The 17,304-nt window shown below is 42.8% G+C and overlaps 3 protein-coding genes across 12 annotated transcripts in view; 1 reads left to right on the top strand and 2 right to left on the bottom strand.

Annotated features, from left to right (window-relative positions):
* RSF1 (remodeling and spacing factor 1) overlaps positions 1–358 on the bottom strand; it is a 63,390-nt gene extending 63,032 nt beyond the window's left edge. For 2 of the 4 annotated variants that reach the window (XM_015618274.3, XM_015618283.3), the window contains exon 1: positions 21–347. In XM_015618274.3, the coding sequence (XP_015473760.1) occupies positions 21–219 (199 nt within the window). In that variant the 5' untranslated portion in view covers positions 220–347. Of the gene's footprint in view, positions 1–20 lie in introns of all 4 variants that reach the window. The other 2 variants (XM_015618319.3, XM_033516530.1) reach the window with 2 other exon arrangements.
* Positions 359–485: 127 nt separating this feature from the next.
* AAMDC (adipogenesis associated Mth938 domain containing) lies at positions 486–12,881 on the top strand. Of its 6 annotated transcripts, none has more exons than XM_033516549.1 (5): positions 565–579; positions 2,523–2,669; positions 4,058–4,208; positions 8,071–8,166; positions 8,920–10,271. In XM_033516549.1, the coding sequence occupies exons 3-5, from the start codon at positions 4,077–4,079 to the stop codon at positions 9,058–9,060; spliced, it is 369 nt and encodes a 122-aa protein (XP_033372440.1). In that variant the 5' UTR covers positions 565–579; positions 2,523–2,669; positions 4,058–4,076; the 3' UTR covers positions 9,061–10,271. The 6 variants fall into 6 exon arrangements, 5 of the variants coding, with proteins under 5 accessions (XP_015474000.1, XP_033372440.1, XP_015473990.1 ...); XM_015618504.3 differs by lacking the exon at positions 565–579 and adding an exon at positions 1,325–2,035; XM_015618514.2 differs by lacking the exon at positions 2,523–2,669 and having other exon boundaries at positions 486–579.
* A 1,690-nt stretch (positions 12,882–14,571) lies between these two features.
* INTS4 (integrator complex subunit 4) overlaps positions 14,572–17,304 on the bottom strand; it is a 32,902-nt gene continuing 30,169 nt past the window's right edge. For both annotated transcript variants that reach the window (XM_015618332.3, XM_015618341.3), the window contains exon 23: positions 14,572–16,124. In XM_015618332.3, the coding sequence (XP_015473818.1) occupies positions 15,931–16,124 (194 nt within the window). In that variant the 3' untranslated portion in view covers positions 14,572–15,930. The remainder of the gene's footprint in view (positions 16,125–17,304) is intronic.

Raw genomic sequence — 17,304 nt, 5'->3', positions numbered from 1 at the left:
GTGGTATCGGACTCGCTCACCCTGGTCTCCGGGCTCCTGCGGTGGTTGCAAGACGCGCTCCAGCTCGGGGAAGGGCAGCTCGGGCAGGTCCAGCAGGGCCCCGTAGCGCTCGAGGAAAGAGCAGACAACGGCGAAGTTGGGCCAGGAGCCCGGGCAGCGCGGGCCCGCCGGGGCAGGGGGCGGCGGGGATGGGGCCGGAGGAGCCGCCGCCGCCGCCATCTTGGACCTGGGGATGGAGAAGGAGCTGGGGAGGGGGAGGGAGGAGGGGGCGCTGCCGGGCCGGGCCGCCACTATCCCACAATGCACCGGGGGGACGATGAAGGCAGGGGAGGGCAGGGGGCGGCGGCCAGAGCGGCGCGAGCCGGCTCCCCTCCGCCGCGCGCGGCGAGGGGGAATGAAAACAAGGCGGGGAAGAGGCGGGGATAGGCCCAGGGACTGACCAATTGGAACGGGAAGGGGGCGGGGCCGGCAGGGAGTTCTGGCCAATGGGAGGGTGGCAGCGCGAAGGCCTCGCCCCCTCCCTGCGGGGTCGGGCGCAGGCGGAGCCTGGCGGGGCAGTGGGGTCGCGCGCGCGGGGCGGTGAGTGCGGGCGCGCGACGGAGCCGCGGCGTGAGGGGAGCGGGCGGGAGGGCGCGGCCGGCGCCGGTGGCAGTGCCGGTCCTTGTGCCCCGTCACCAAAAGGCCGCGTTTCGGGGGGTTCTGAACTGCACCTTCCCAACTCCCTCCCTCCATCCCCCCACCGTGCTTCTCAGGGTTCTCTGTCCTCGTCTCCATGCTTCTCTCCGCTGTATTCACAAAGTGCTGTTCCCCCTTCTCTCTTACTACCAGATCCCCGTGACCTCCCCGGTTAAGTGCTGTCACAAGGCTCCCCAGCGAAATGGAATTGCCGAATTCCCAAAGTGTGTTTTCCTCCTTCGTGAACTTGACACCTTCCCCCTCCCTACGCAGTTGATCTAAACTTCTCCCGTCCTTTCTATTTGCCTTGCTGCTGTCAGTTTTCAATCCTGGCCTTCCTCTGGCTCCTGTAGCCCCTGGAATGAGAAGTCGGCTGCCTCCTGACCCTGCTCCTAGACAGCGCTGGAGAGCCACGTTGTCTTCTGACACCTTACAAGAATTTGTTCTGCCCAAAACTTCACGTACACCGATTTACTCTTCCCCTTGTATCCTCTCCAGTCTCAGGTTGCCCCTTGGATATTACAAAACGTCCTTTCCTTCTGCAGTGTCTCAATCAAATATTATCTGGTGCACTGCTCCCGTTCACCTCTTACTCCTTTTGTTGCTGGTTACCTCCATAGAACAAAGGTGTGCTGGCAATTTTAAAGTCCACCAGCTTGCCCAGCTGCAATTCAATCTCAGCTTTCTTCCGCTTCTTTCTCTGCTACTTTTGTCTTCCGCCATCCTTATCCACCACTCCATTTATCTCTTTCAGTATAGTCCCCTGGCATAAACATGCATTTTTCCAGCTTTTAAGTTCTGCTTCCTTTATTTCTGATGTTTTTAAACTCTCATGACTTTGCTTGTAGAGTCCTGAGCCATTTCTGCTCCTTGTCTCTTTGTGTTTGGACTACTGCAGTTTCCAGAAATTGCTGTTTTAGGTTGTACTTGCAAGTCATTTAATTCAAGGTCTCTTTTGATCTTAAGTGTTACTGTATATTTTGATACTTTACATTTCTCACAGTGAATAATTTAAAAAATAATTTGTTCGAGAACTATTTTCCTGCTCCTCAGTGATTAGATCACACTCTACATCAAAGGATGCCCAAAGCTTCTGTCAATGAGTGCATTCTTACTCTAAGATATTCTTACTTATTCAAGTGGCTTGACCTTACTGATAATCTCTGGCAGTACTGTGGGAAATAGTATTAGATTATAAATTTTTATTTGTACCTTGTAAGTTTTGTTGCTTCATTTCTGCTATGTATTTATTTTTATGCTGTTAGGAAAAGATTGCATGGAATCCTTGCTCTCCCATCTGCAGTTTGTGCCAGTTTGAAAGCAGAGTTCCAGTCTTGTGATACTGTTTGGATTGGGGAAGGTGATATTCCTGATCATTTTATTGTTCATCCACTTCTGTCTAACCTCCAGGTCTAATTCTACCATTTCATCTGAAAAGCAGCACAAGCAAAAATTATTTTCATTCTTCAGAGCCATGTTCTGGGTGCTTTATTCAGCCTTTGCTCTTTGATTTCATTCTGTTGGGACTACTGCTGGTTATTTCTTCAGCTAGAATCTCCCTTCAAGACAGACCTTTGGAAAAATAATCTTACAAATTTTTGTTCTAATCCACGATTGCATCGTGGATGTGCGATGAGAGAATTTGGAATATATGAATTCAAGCAAGTTTTAGTCCCCTCTAGCTGCTTCCCTTGCTTCCTGTTTGACAGGACACATGTGCCACTAACTGCACACAGGAGCAAGAAGGAAAATAATTGCCCCGCTATCCTGTGTGAGAAGCACCTCTGGCAAACTCAGTCCTGTGATGAATCCAAAGTAATGTGTTTTTTCCTTTATGCATGTTTTAGGTGGGATACTGAGATCTGCTTCTGGCAATCCACGGAGAGCATGTCCTGTCTGGCAGTGCTGCATCTTTTTTAGCATGTGCAAGACAGGAAGGGAGGCTTCCAGGAGGACTAGAAGCATGGTCGTCCAAAGATTTATCTTTTACAAGGGCAGTGTCTCTAATCTGTGCTTCCAGGGTTTATCTAATTAATTTAAACTATTCAATTCCTGGTGAATTTAAACAATTAAAAAATAAAGGATGAGAATCTGTGTATCTGGAAGGATCTGCCACAGAGATTTTCTGGATTAGGCAGAGGTAGACCTCTTTTTACTGGAGAAACATCAAGTTTTCTTCAAAATGTGGATTTCAGACCATGTGAATTGGAAGGGCAGAAAGCTAACTCTGCCCTGGAGATGTGTCAGTGGACTGCCAAGCTAGTCCAAAGCATTTCTACGGTATCATCACCCTGTGGTTACTCTCTTTCCATTGCCAGAATCACTGCAGCAATCAGACTGCAGCACTTGAGGGATTGTGAGGAGTGGGAAGCTTCCTATGGCTGCTGACAAGGTGCCTTGTGAGGCAGAGTCCCTGCCCTGCTGGTGCCCAGCAGTGATCGTGGAAGATGATCCCAACATCACTGCAGCACACACCAAAAAGCAGCTGAGCTACAGTGGCACTGATAAAGCTCTGTCAAGTTCTAGGCAACTGACATCAAAGGAAGATGTGTACCAGTGGTTTGCTGCTAAAAGAAAAAGGGAGAAAATAAGCAGACACTTGGAAAACATGAGTGAAGGGATGCTTATTTAATCTAAATGAAATACAAGAAAAATACTGAGTGAAATCCTCAAGAAAAAAAAAAATACGGTGAAAAAGACAAAGATTAAGCTGTTCTACTTTTCCCCAACAGAAAGGATTAGAAATAATAGATTTAACTTGAAACAATGAAGATGGAGGTCAAACAATTAGACAAGTTTTTATGTGGATATGTAATTATCCTGGGAGACTTGGTCTCTGTCAGCGGTGTCTGGGAAAAGGCTCAACCCCTTTGCATCCCTCGAAAGTCTTGTTTTCTATAGCAGTTACACTGTTTGGTTCATGGCTTTATTGTTGGGTTTGTTTGGCATTTCCTTTTAACCTCATTTTCTACTTTAATGGTAAAAGAAGAAAGTGGCCAAACAAGTAGTGCAGACTTCTGATATTTTAGGAAATTATTATCATCCTCATTGTTCATTTTAGGGAGAAGATTAAAACCCAGATGTGAGAGGATATTTTGGGACCTGATTCTTGTTGATAGTTTTAAAAGTTGAACATCCAATACTTGAATAGATTTAGCACGTAAAATGATTTGCACAAAATCCTGCACAAAATCCCCAAGAGGACTGGTAATTCAACAAATCTGCTGATCCTCAGTTCAAGTCTGTTGTCACAAAACCACGTGGATAAAGTCTGTAATAGCGTTTCCTTCCTAGCTCCTTGGGGCGAGGACAGAATTTCCCATTTTTATTAATGTGCTGCATATGTTGGCCTGATGTTAAGTATTAAATATCCTTTTTCCAGACTTTGTTTCAACTTCGTGATGTCTTCCCCTGAAATCGCTTCCCTTTCTTGGGGTCAGATGAAGGTGAAAGGCTGCTCTACAACATATAAGGACTGCAAAGTATGGCCGGGAGGAAGTCGGACGTGGGATTGGCGAGAAACCGGGACTAATGTAAGTGTGCTGCTTTACTACCCTGCGTTTAAAACAGGACTCTGAGAATGGTCCAGAAGACAGTGTCAAAGTTCCAGCCAGAAATTCAGTGAGCTGCCTTTTTCTTTCATCCAGCCATTAGATTTTCCTGGGAAGAACTGAGTGTATGTTTTGGAGGTGACTTTGTGGAGGGGTCAGAGGGCTGCAGTCCCACAACATCCTAGATGCAACAGGATATAGCAACTGTTCTGTAGCAACATAGCCATGAGTTCTGACAACTGTAGCCAGATGGGGTGGTGGTGAAGTGCCGAGACCCTGCACCTCTCAGCTGCTATAGTGAATTCAGCTTTAGCTTTTAAAAAGGCTGAGTGAAATTCAGCTCTCAGCGACGCAGAAAAAAGAGAGATAGAGCTTCATATTTCATCTCTTTGGAGGCTTTAATTCAGCTCTCTGTCCCAAGAAATCTCTGTACAAATGCTACTGGGCTTACTGGAATTTGACCTTTTGTCTTCTGGAGGTCAGGGCATGTTAAAGGGAACAACCAGTAAGAAACACAGAATTAACATGAACTGAAAAGGATGCTGGACAGGTGGCTATTTGCTTCACCACACCTGCAAAGGTGGCCAGCTAAGGTTTCTCCCCTAAGGAGAGTGCCAAAATGTATAGTAAATAGTTTCTTCCCTCCGAGGAAGGACAGGTGTATTGTTGGCTGGCTCACTGTCCCCCACAGACAACCACTCCGACCAGACAACTCACACACACCTTAGAGCTCTCAAACAATATTCCTCATCTGCTTAAGAGTGCAATTTCATAAGATGCCAGTAACAACCTCTCTTCAGACTGTCTAAACAAAAGTTATCTTGAGAGAGATAGGAAATTACGATAAGTAAAATAAAAATATAGACAGTAACTGACCTTGCATGTTTGAAAGACAACATTGCATGCGGTTTGGTTTATATCCTTTTCTTTGGGGTCCCTTGTACATATTTCAGATGAAAAATATGCAGATACAGTGTCTCATGCACTATTTTCTCTGTGAAAAGCTCACAGTCTGGCTAATCACACAGCAACTTCTCTTGGTAGCCATATACTAAGTGTTTGCCCTTGTAATTTTTAAAGTTTATCTGTAAATGCAATCAGAATTGGATGAAAGTACATGGAGCAGTATTCAGATTTAGAAGCAGTGTAGCATATATTGTGTTAGGAACACAATGTTGATAATTCTCCCCATATTAGAACTTGCACTGCGATAGATAATTGGTTAGGAAAAAAAAAAGTAAGATGTTATGTAAGTCACTTGAAAAGCTCCTGCTTTAGGTCAGTTCTATCCTTGCACCTGAGGAGTGAGGTGATTTTCTTTTAAAATAAATTGCAAACAACAAATATTAAGAATAGAACTAAGCTTTTTCTAGACTGTATCTCCAATGTTGAGAAGGACTGTCAAAAATTTAATTTTGTCAGCACCAGAAGCAGTAGGATTCAACAGCTGCATTTTCTGCCCATTTTTTAATGATGGACTACAGTTTGCCTGCTTTCCTTAAGCATGTTTTTCCTGGAGGTAGCTGGAACTGAAGTGTGGAAAACAAGCAGTGCTGGTCATGTCCTACACTCTAGTTGGAAATAAATTGCTTCCTTTCCTCCTCTGCTGTCACACTGCTGTCTAGTGGAGCATTCTTTCATCAGGAAAATTGTATAACTGGCCCTGCAAGGTTCTGTAACTGAGCGCTACCAGTTATTGTGGCCTTAACCCTTGGGGATGAATGGCACCCTCTCTCCCTGGCTGGCTGCATTTCAGTGCCATCTGCTAATGGCAGAAGAAAAGAAGTAGGTATTGCTGAAATAAAGGCCGGATAAAAGAACAGGCAAGAAAATCTGCTGTCAAATCAACAGTGATACAGTTATTTCATCATGTTACATGTTTCCTTTAGTAACACTAGTTTCTTACTGGCATCAAAGTGTCTTGTGTAACCAAAGAAAATCCTTTTGTTCCATGGATTTAATGTCTCAGGAATGCTTCTCAGGTGACAGTAAACCTTCCCCAGAATCTAATTATTGTAATTGCAATAAAACATACCAATTCTTGTTGTCTAAGTTTTGAGTCTACTTATAAAAACCCCAAAGGAAAAGCATTGCCTTATTCTGTCATAAACAAATACTTAGAATGATTTGGTCTGAGAAAGCTCTGCCTATTCAAGTGAATTCTGCATTCCAGGTGTGGATATGGAATGTAAATGGACTAAGGGGAACACAGCCTTTGGTCCTGGCAGCCCAAAAGGCCGGACATATCCTGGAGTGTGTAAAGCACAGTACAGCCAAGGGAGGTGCTTGTCCCACTCCGCTCTGGAGTGGGAGCAGCCCCACTTCAAGTTCTGTGTGCAGTTTTGGGCACCTCAACATAAGAAGGACATCAGACTGTTAGACTGTGATCCAAGGAGGGTGATGAAGAAGCTGAAAGGCCTTGAGGGCAAGGCTTATGACTAGCAGCTGAGGTCATTTGGCTTGTTCATCTTGGAGAAGAGGAGGCTGAGGGGTGACCTCATTGCACTGTACACTTTTCAGAGGCGGGGCAGTGCAGGGAAGGTGCTGACCTCCTCTCTGATGACCAGCAGTAGGACCCACAGAAATGCAGTCAAGCTGCAAGGGGACATTCAGATGAGGTGTTAGGAAAAGGTTTTTTTACCCAGCTTGGGCTCTGGAACAGACTTCTCCAGGGAAGTGGTCACAGAGCACACTTGTCAGAGATCCAGGAGCATCTGGATAATGCTCTTAAGTTGTGGTTTAGCTTAAGATAGGCCTGTGAATGATTCCCATGGATCCCTTCCAACTTGAGGTGTTCTTGTGGAATAAGTTTAATTCACTCATTGGAAGTAGCACTCTACATGGAAGGCTTTTTTCACCTGCAACTTTAGGAGCTCATGTGTTTGTTTAGGCTTACTTGCTCCATTCTCCATGAGTCCACCACAGCATAAGCATTACCTACTTCAAGTGAGAAACTCAGACCTCTAGAAAACATCAGCATTCTACTAAAAAACAAAAGGGGGAGGGACAAATAATGTTTTAAAAATAAAAATGCACACCAAAGAGGGCCCAAATTATAGCCACAGGATGTACAGTATCTTACTCTTGACCACATGAAGATACATAGAAACTGAATCCAGGAGGAGAAGTACTGTAACATCATAATGTTTTATATTAACATTATAGGTGTGTTTATGTTCTGTTCATATGTTTAAATTATAATAACAGTAAATGAATGTACTTTTTAAAACCTCTGTTAATGTGCTGTGAAAGTTCCTTCTTTCTTTGAGGAGTTTGGTTTCAAATATTCTTTTCTCAAAACCAAGAATAGTGAAGAAATGGATTCTGTTAGCTGAAATGAAGCCAGCAAATACATTTCAGTCCCCTTTGGTGAGATTTGCAAAGTAAACAAGAAAATTATTTAATATTTTTAATTATCTGAGGAGCTCTTTGTATCTAAATTGAGTAAACTTTGGCTTGCAACAGTCTTTCTTACAAGTAGATTTTGTTATTGAAATCAAACAGCATATTGTTGCAATTTACTGATTTCACTTTAACTGTTGATATTTATAAAATGCCCAAAGTTTAACATAAATGTTTTAGAAATGTGTAATGCATCTTTTTGGTTTTGGCTGTTTAATAAGGAACTATAATCTTGCTATCAATCAATTAATTATCGTCGTTCATCTACATATTAAATACCTTTTCCAGTTTCTAATGTTGTCTACTGTGTGTATGTACAGAAGAGGGTTGTGTTACATTCTGGTTCTGCTAATTTACCTTGCTGCTCTGTGTTCAGGACACACAGATGCAGCTTTTGTGGTTGTCAGTACACAGACTATTATTTTCCTTCCCTGACACTTAGCATTCTCCAGGAGTGCAGCCAGCTGACCTTGAAGAAGTCGTCAAGAAGGGTGTTAAAACTATGGTGATTGGTCGTGGCATGAGTGAGGCTTTGCAGGTAGGTTTTTGTTCTGTGACAAGCATAAAGAGAACTGTTTGTTTTCCCTCTCCCTCTGATTAGGAGGAAAAAAATTAGATCGATGATGCTTCACTAAGAGGGAAAAAACTGAGGATCAGTGTGAATAAGCTCCTGTCAGGGGTCCCTCAGGTCCTGAAAGAAACATCATTTGAGCTTCCCTGTATTAGTGTCAATGTCAAGCAGTAAACAGGTTTATGTTCTGCTGCAGGAGCAACTGAAACAAGAATTTTTCAGAATGTCATTAGGCCCCTCCTCTTGCAATAGGTTATAACTGGCTCTCTAGCCTGCTGTAAATACTTTGGTAATTAGGCATTCTTGTCACAATTGTTGCCAGGGTGTCGTTTCAGCAGATAAACTAGCTACAGAAAGCTCAGAGCAGAAGTGCTGAGCTTTACTTGGTGAGAACCAAGTCTTTAGCTTTCTGGTGAGATGAATAACACCTTCTTTAGATTAAATTCCTTTAGTTCCAATTCTATTTATTTTTGTAAGAGAGGACTGCATTTTAAGGTGTGCTAAGGAGATAGGAGAGGTGTCTGTACAAAAGTAGCTTTATTGAAGAGAAAAAAAAATCAAATCAATCTTACAACTATCTGAGCATTACCATTTTGGCTACTGGCAGTTACTTAAGCCGTGTTTAACAAATGGCATCAGTACCTGGTTTTCTACAAGTCTTACAGTCTAAGGGGAAAAGAATCTGATACTTGCTTTTGTGATTTCCTTTTCACTTCCGAGGTTCCAGCATCCACCGTGGACTATCTGAAGAAGAACGGGATTGATGTGCTGGTGCTGCAAACGGAGAAGGCTGTGGCGGAGTACAATGCCCTGGCCGCTCAGGGTGTCAAAGTGGGCGGGGTCTTCCATTCCACCTGCTGAAGCGCAGCTCATTCCGCCTTCCCGACCCGCAGCCAAATCACGGACACACCTCTGCTGAATCAAATTGCAATCAGCAGAGGGTGAGCTTAAGTGCCAAGGCATTTGTGCACTGACAATCTAAAATGCAAAGACAGTTTATTAGTTCAGGATTTAAACAAATCGAGGGCTCACAAAAGGCGGGGCTGTTAATGTAATTAAATTGTTCAGTTACAGAATCATTTCCATCTATTGTTGATATTGACCTAATTTTCCTCTGAAGGCTGTCCATAGTCTTGTTACTTAATTTTTCACCTGTTGACTAAATCAGGAGATTATGTTTTAAATACTTTTATTATAAAATGGCCCAAAATTACATTACTGGCTACTGGAATGCAGCCATAAAATAGCTGATGAGCACAAACAAATGGTAGATATGAAGTAGATATATAAAGAAGCACTTTACCACTACTGGATAAATAAGTTAAAAATAAAATAAATTAAAAAGCAAGCCCAGAACATACAACTTTATCTCCTGCAGGTGATCTCAGTCAGGGTATTTTCCAATTTATGAACATCACATAATAGAGCACTTTTAAATTTTTCATTGAGCCTGAAGAAGGGGAAAATGTCATCAGGGTATAAGCATAAAACCTGTGCCTTGAAGAATTTTATTATTAATTGCTAGTTGTGAGGATTTAGTTGTCTAATACATATCTATTCAGAAGTTCTTACATGCTTAAAATCATCAGAAAGGTGTGTTACAAAACTAGAGTTTGCAGCATAAAAAATTGATCTTTAAATCAGTCTGAATTGCTGCTGGCAAGCTGGGGATGCATGTGAGAATTGTTAGTGGTCATCATTATCTGATGATTTAAATGTTGTGCATTATTACACTGAAGATTTAAACTGTTCTCTTGGTTGCTGTTCTTGGTGGGCTTCTATCAGCACTGTCAGTTACAAGTTAACTACTGTAGAAATTTTGTCCCACCATGCTCACGGTTTCTTGTTCTGTACATATTAACTCTGTGTGTATTAATAAAAGTACTAAGATGAAGCTTTAAAAGCCCTGAGGCACTTGGAGCTATCCAAGCAGTAGTAGAGAGGCTTAGATTGATAGGAGAGCACAATAACTTTTCCAAGACACACAAAATACTATGTTCTTTTTCTGTTATTTGCTCTAGTAATCATTTAAAACATTTATCTGATGAAGTATAAAGTGGTGCAAAGGCAAAGTGAGTACTTGAAAGTTTCATCTTGCAGTCCCCTAATTAAAGCAATGTTTTCTGTTAGTGTAGCTACACTTGAGGCAAAATCTTACATAACCCAGCAGGAATTGCCTTTCCAGCTGCATCTGTGTTGTCTGACACAGCAGCTGGTATAATGCTCATTGTAGCTGCTGTGACGTTTTTCTGCATAACTTGTCTGGTGTGAAGGAGAAGGTGGACTACTGACCCAGAAGACTGTGGTCATCCCAAGGGAATGCCAGCAGAATGAGTTCCTACCAGCCCGCAGAGTGTGGAGACTTTTTGCATTACGTGTTATCTGATAGCGAAGGTGGTTTCACTCTCTTGATTGTGGTCATGTATTTGTGTTATTTTATGAGCTTCCGGGCCTTAAGGCAGCCTCAAATGGGAAAAGGCTTTGTAATGCTTTGGCTGAGAGGACACTTAAAAAAATGGAACCATGCACATTACACTGTTAGGAGAAGTTGAGCAAACATCTTATCTTACTCCTCCAGGTCTGTTTTTTACTACTCTTTTTTTTTTTTTTTTTTTTTGTTGTAACACATTTTNACATTCACCAAAATTGCCTAGCTCAGGTCCTGCATTTGAGACAAATGCTGTGGGCTCCTCACACTGCTCCTGCCACATGATCTGTCCTCCCAAAAGGCATGCAGGGAGCAGAGCCTGTTTTGCAGTGCCAGGTGGCTGAGGTGTACCCTACCCAGCTTTGTGCTGCAGCCTCTTAATTCTTTCCTTCATTTGGCAACTGGTAGGATGCAGAAGATTCCATTTCCAAAACAGGGAGGTGCCGTGTGCAAAGAAATGGATTTCTTTTATTAAAGTTAAACTGCTAAGTTTCACCACCACCAGGACGAAATTTTGGTGTCAACAAGATTACCTGCTGCAAGTCTTTTCCATCCACGTCTTCTCTTGCTGCACTCATCACAGCTTCCTGAGTCAGCACTGTCAGTTCCCACAACAGCATCTGTTCCACTTGGGCTGCTCCAGTCACTGAAAGCCCGATTTCCTTCTTGGTGTCTGAAATTGCTTTGCTAGATGGTGGAAGCAGCTGGGATTGATTCATCAAAAAATTCCAGCAGAGCTCAAAATGGTATCTTTGTTAAATTGCTGCTTTCAGCTAGAGCCATAAATAATTTGTTAAAATTACGGGCTCATAGCCCAAATCATGGGAATGCACTTTTATAGGGCAGGATTTCTTACATACACCACTGCTCTGCCTCCCACCAGGAAAACGATCTCCCAGTAGGCAGTGAACTCCCACCCTGACGCTGAAATTAAAGCCGAGCTGCGGCTGGGCTGGGAGCCAGGAAGATTCCACCCCAGCTGCTCTGCCGCCGAGTGGGTCAGTCCCCAGCCTTTATCTTTGTGAAACAGCATGTGTGAGCTGGCAGCCAAGAGAAACAGGCCATAAAAGGCCCACAGACACCAAATGCAACACGACCAGCATTTTTAAGGAACATTGGGAAGCATTTGTGCAAAGCCTGGCATCCACAAGCCTTAAAACTTTGTATTTTGAAGTCCCACTGATACCATGTTAGCAAACTGAAAAGTGAAAGGACAGCCTTTTCTGCATTCCCAGTGCCTGTTACTAAGAATAAAATAGAAGATGCCAGTGAAATAAGATGAAAAAAGTGATTATGATGATAAGATGAAAAAAGCAAGACAGGATTCCAGAGGAAATCCATCTCTGTGAGCTTGAACCCAAGATGATGACCAGTACAGCATGGTGGAGAGTGCAAGTCTGATGAGGAGCAGCCTGAGGGAGCTGGGGGTGTTTAGCCTGAAGGAGGCTCAGGGGGACCTTATCGCTCTCTACAACTAACTGCCTGAAAGGAGATGTTATCCAGTGGGGTGTCAGTAACAAGTGACAGGACAAGAGGAAACAGCCTATAGTTGCACCACAGGGGGTTTAGATTGGACAGTAGGAAAACATCTCTTTCCCAAAAGTGTTGCCAGGCTTTCAAACAGGCTACTGAGGGAAGTGGTAGAGTCATCATCCCTGGCAGTGTTTAAAAGGCATGTGGATGTGGCACCTGGGGCCATGGCTTAGTGTGGGTGTGGCAGTGCTGGGTTTATGGTTGGACTCCATGATCTTAGAGGTCTTTTCCAACCTAAATGATTCAGTGATGTCATGCAGTCCTGATTTAAATGCAGGCCTTGTTTTTTCATCTTCCCAAGAACTCGCTTTGTACTTTTTGCAGTGAGAGTCCCCGCCCATTTACTTTTTTTGGTTCTTTTTAAAATAAGATAGGTGAAAGCCACACCAGGTCTGAGTTAATGTCTCATAAGCTTCAACTTTGTTCCAAATACACTTATGTATTGTTTTATGAGCTCTTGACTCAGTAATTGAATTATTTACTTACAATAATGTAAAGGTGAGGGATGTTTCAACATCATTGGTTCTTATCAAATTATTTGCCCTTCCTTCATAGATTGCTCAATCTCCCTGTGGCTGCAGCTGTACTGGCACACTGTTCCTACACTTGGAACCATCTGAGAGAGCAGAAACTCCCCATACTTGGGTGACTGTCATCTGAAGTCCTCTGTTCCCCCTTCAACAGAGATGAAAGATGCAAATTATCTTTGTGTGTGACTACAGCCCTTTGTTTTTCTTTTCATTCTGAGATCAATCATTTTATAGGCTATTGCAGTGCAGAAGCCTAACAATTATCCAGAATTAAAGGACAACGGGTGAATGTCATGAATGCCTCTGAGACGACACAAAGAGCATGAACTCTGATGTTTTCGAGAGCAGAAAAACCTTAATGTCTCAAATCTGGGGACAGGAAGAAGTCAACATCTGGATTTCAAAAACTACAGTAACTCCCGCTTTTTATACAAATTTCTTTTCCAATTCCCCATATGCTGGAAGATGGTGTGAAATGGGCAGTCCCACACACATATACAGGCTGCACAGAGAATGGTTTGAGAGCAGCCCTGAGGGGCAACACCTTGGGAGTGTTGGTGGGTGAGCAGCTCAACATGACTCAACAATGTGCCCTGGCAGCCCAAAGGACTCTGCTGCCTTTTTGGGCTGCATCTGGGCAGCAGGCCAAGGGAGGGGACTCTCCCCCTCTGCTCTGCTCTGGTGATACCCCACCTGTAGTGCTGCATCCAGCTCTAGGGCCCTCAACATTAGGATGTTGACGTGTGGAGTAAGTCCAGAGGAGACCATGAAAATGCTGACAGGGCTGGAGCATCTCTCCTGTGGAAACACACTGAGAGAGTTGGGGTTGTGCAGCCTGGAGAAGAGATGGCTCTGAGGAAACCTGAGAGCTCTTTCCAATACCTGGGGTTATACAGAGCTGGAGGGGGACTTCTGACAAGGGCATGAAGTGGTAGGACTTTAAAGGGGGGTCTTTAACCTGAAAGAGAGAAAGTTTAGATTAGATGATGAATTAGTCATCTGCTTGCAGAGGTGAAACTGAAGGAGGAAAGAAGAAGCAGTGATTTCTTCCATGATCCAAACCAGGAATCAAAAAAAAATCTACAGAAGAGAAGCCAACTGCAGAATCTGCTCTCATTAGCAAATTGGAAATGTTCAGAGCAGCCTTACATTTTCAGCTTGTTTTAGGCATCTTGAAATTACAGTTGGAAGAACTTTTCCACATCCTGCAGTATTCGATTTTTGGTGGCAATACAGAAGGCACTCACTCTTTGCCTGGTATGTTATATAGAAGGGGGACAAGGATAGCATGAGGAGAACAAAATAGTAGAAATTTGATCCAGTACTTAGAAAAAGAGAGAAAGGTGCCAAAATTTTGATATTGAAAATATCTGCTGTGCCTACCACATTGTGGTCTGGAGCCTATGGACACAATCTAAATTAGAAACATTACTGAGATGACAAACTGCACAAAATACTGGTGAAATGCAAAAATGTGAGGAAGAAAAAGGAAGAAGTCTGTAATGAGCCCACTCAACTTGTCAAGTATCTGCCCAGACACAGCTTCCTAATGAGAGATAAATCAACCCTGTCTGCTGGGAACTGAACTGAGTATGCCAAAGACAAGTCAGGTGATAACTTAGCTGTCAGATGGGCAGGAGATTTTCAAAGCAGTGCCCTAAAGGTGAAACACCAAAACACACTTTGTAAGAGCAGAAACAATAAGAAAGTGAATTTAATTCAAGAATACCTAAAGCAGCAGCAAAGTTTTACGGCTATGAGCCTTTGGGCTACAACTTACCAGTGCTAAAAAATTAAAATCACAAGAAACATGCAATGATCTTATTAGCCAAGGACCATGCAGGCATCCATGTTTGCTCATATTATAAAAAAGAAACAGAATAGCATGAGTATTCCAATTTTATTGTATGAAAGCATGTTAGGGGTTATTTACACTAAATACAACTGGAAAGTATTTCTTCACTGTTTTGCTTACTTGGTAAAAATACACCTTTTTTTAAAAAGAAAAAAAATCCAAACTAATTCTTGAACACAGGCAACATTTGACCTCTGCACTAGAATGCTTCACACATTAGGTCCTCCTAAAAAATCCTACCAAAGGATTGCTACAAATCACAGGAGGCTCCTCAGTCCACTAAGCCTGGCATATAGAAGCAATGCACAGACACACTTCGCAACAGGAACGGCGGATGGATCATGTTTTAACTAAATTCTTGTCCCTCTGTACTTCCAGCTCACTTCCATTGGGGAGCACTGACTAGCTGCCCACCTGCTGCTGGCGGACTGTATTCGGCTACTCTGACTGACAGTAAAGACTTTGAGTAGCAAAAGTGCTGCTGAATTAAAAATCATAGATTTTCACAGCCCACTAAGACTGCTCAGGCCAGGATCATCACAGAGAAACAGATCCTGTAAAACTTAGTGGTTAGGAATTTTCCAACTGGTACTTAATCACATTGCTCCTTGAGCTGCACAAAGGTGCAACAAGACACAAACTGCTTTGTTGCTGTAGCTCAATTAAACTCCACGTCCTGCTGACTGAAGTTCTGCCACCTGCACCAAGAGGTTCCTCATGCCCCTGTACCATGAACAGCCTGTGCTCTCCCCAGAGCTGGACCAGCTTCCATACAGCTGTAGAGGATGTAGAACAGCAGTTGGCAATTTCCTTCCTAGGTGCTCTTCCCACACAAGAATAGTACTTTTTAGAATAGTATTTTTTCTGTTAAGAAACTAGGTACCAGTGCACAAATGTAAGTTTTAGACATTAAAAAAAAACAACCCCAAAGCACCAAAACGACCAAACCCAAAAAAACCCAGAAACAAATCAACAAGCCCCCACAAAATGCTGAACTCAGTTTCACTTCAGAGTACTGTAAAAATAACACTGATTTACGTGCCCTAGCATTTACATAATAAATACATAGCAGAAAACCTAGAGGCCTTGGAGAAAGACTTTTGATAGGTAAAAACTGAAGGTACAGCACACTGAAATTACTACTGGAATGCTGATTGAGAACAGTTCTGTTTCCATTGAGTCAATATAGAAAACCCTGTATTTTCTTGAAACCGCTCCTAACTAGCTAAGGAACTCCTGTATTTGCCTGCTGCTTAAGAGGCCAACTGTTCTTCAGTTTTATTTTGACATATGACTCCCTTTAGGAACTTTTGGCTTGGTTTGCTATCTTGGACACAGCATCTTGCTTTCATATAACCCAACAATAGGTTTTTCAGTGCCAGCCTTCACCGCCTGGCAGGTTTGGGCATTATATACACCTTGACAGGTTTGCTGAAGGGGATGGTCCCCTCTATGCCATTTTCAGAGGGTGGGAGAGCCTCCAAGCTCTCACTCCAGGTAGATTTAGGAATTCTGGTAGATGCTTTGCTCCTGTTGGAATTGTAAGCCAGCAGCAATCTCACTTCAATCTGACATGGCTCTGCAGAGAAAAAAATAGAACAATCCAAACGTGATTGTCATTGCATAGTGAACAATCAACATCAAATGAATTTTAATTCTATGTATTCTGGGTTTGCACAGCGATGTTCTGGAGTGACCAGAATCCAGCCTAGTGTCTGAAAACAAGCCTTTGGCATTACATTCAGCACAGCAGAACTAAGGACTGTTCTAGGTTTATCCCCCTCGCTCTTTGTCATCACTTGAAAAATCTCACCACTAACTTGCAACTTTAAAAAATAACTGTTGGAAAGTAACTCAAATGAAATGATAACAATCATTAAAACCCCCACAGAACTAGCAGGCCCTGCTCACTGTATTTCTGTCAGGATCAATCCAGATGACATCTGGTAAGACTTGTGGCACAGGCGATTACTTGAAGATTGTCTTTTGCTGGAAGTTTTCACACTACAGACAGCTATGCAGCTGGGCAGAGCAAGGTTCCTAATACTATCCATAGGATTGTAAAATATGTTGGTATAATTCGAGCCTACTAACAACCCAGCAATTAACGCCTGATACTGATCTAGTCAAAATCCTCAAGACCATACATCTCAATACAGAATTCCCAAAAAATCTACTAAAACTCTCTTCCCTACTCGGAAAACTCATCAACAGACCAGCAGCAGAAATATGAGTATGTAACAACACAAGAAAGAAACTGAGGCTGCATAGCCTCGGGCCGAAAAATCTGTATAAAACTCAGCTCTCCGAAAGATAGTTTGTGAACTTGGGAGAGCCAGTGCCACTGAGGCTGGTTCAGAGTTCACCCAGCGCCAACCCCAGACTTGATGCTGACTTGATTGTGGCTGTTCTGAAATTCAATTTTTCAGTAAAATCCTTATTGATAAAATTTGGGTGATTTCATTTATAACAGGATGATTTCACTTTACTCTTTTCACAGTGGTCATAGCAGAACTAGGGTTTCAGTATACTTAGTATTGCCCTGTACTTACTGCTGGATTTACATACCCAAAACAATTCTCCTTTCTAGACTGAGTACTAGATTTGTTTAGGTTTTCTTTATGAACCGTACTGGTTTGAGCTGGGATAGTTAATTAGAAAGTTAATTTTTCTTCATAGTAGCTCACCAAGATGCCTTGTTTTGGATTTGTGACCAAAATAATGCTGGTAACACAGGGATGTTGTAGTTATTGCTGCAC

This window comes from Parus major, chromosome 1 (assembly GCF_001522545.3).
Source record: "Parus major isolate Abel chromosome 1, Parus_major1.1, whole genome shotgun sequence".
NCBI lineage: Eukaryota > Metazoa > Chordata > Aves > Passeriformes > Paridae > Parus > Parus major.
Note: the sequence above shows the minus strand (reverse complement) of the source record. Positions and strands in the feature narration are given on the sequence as shown.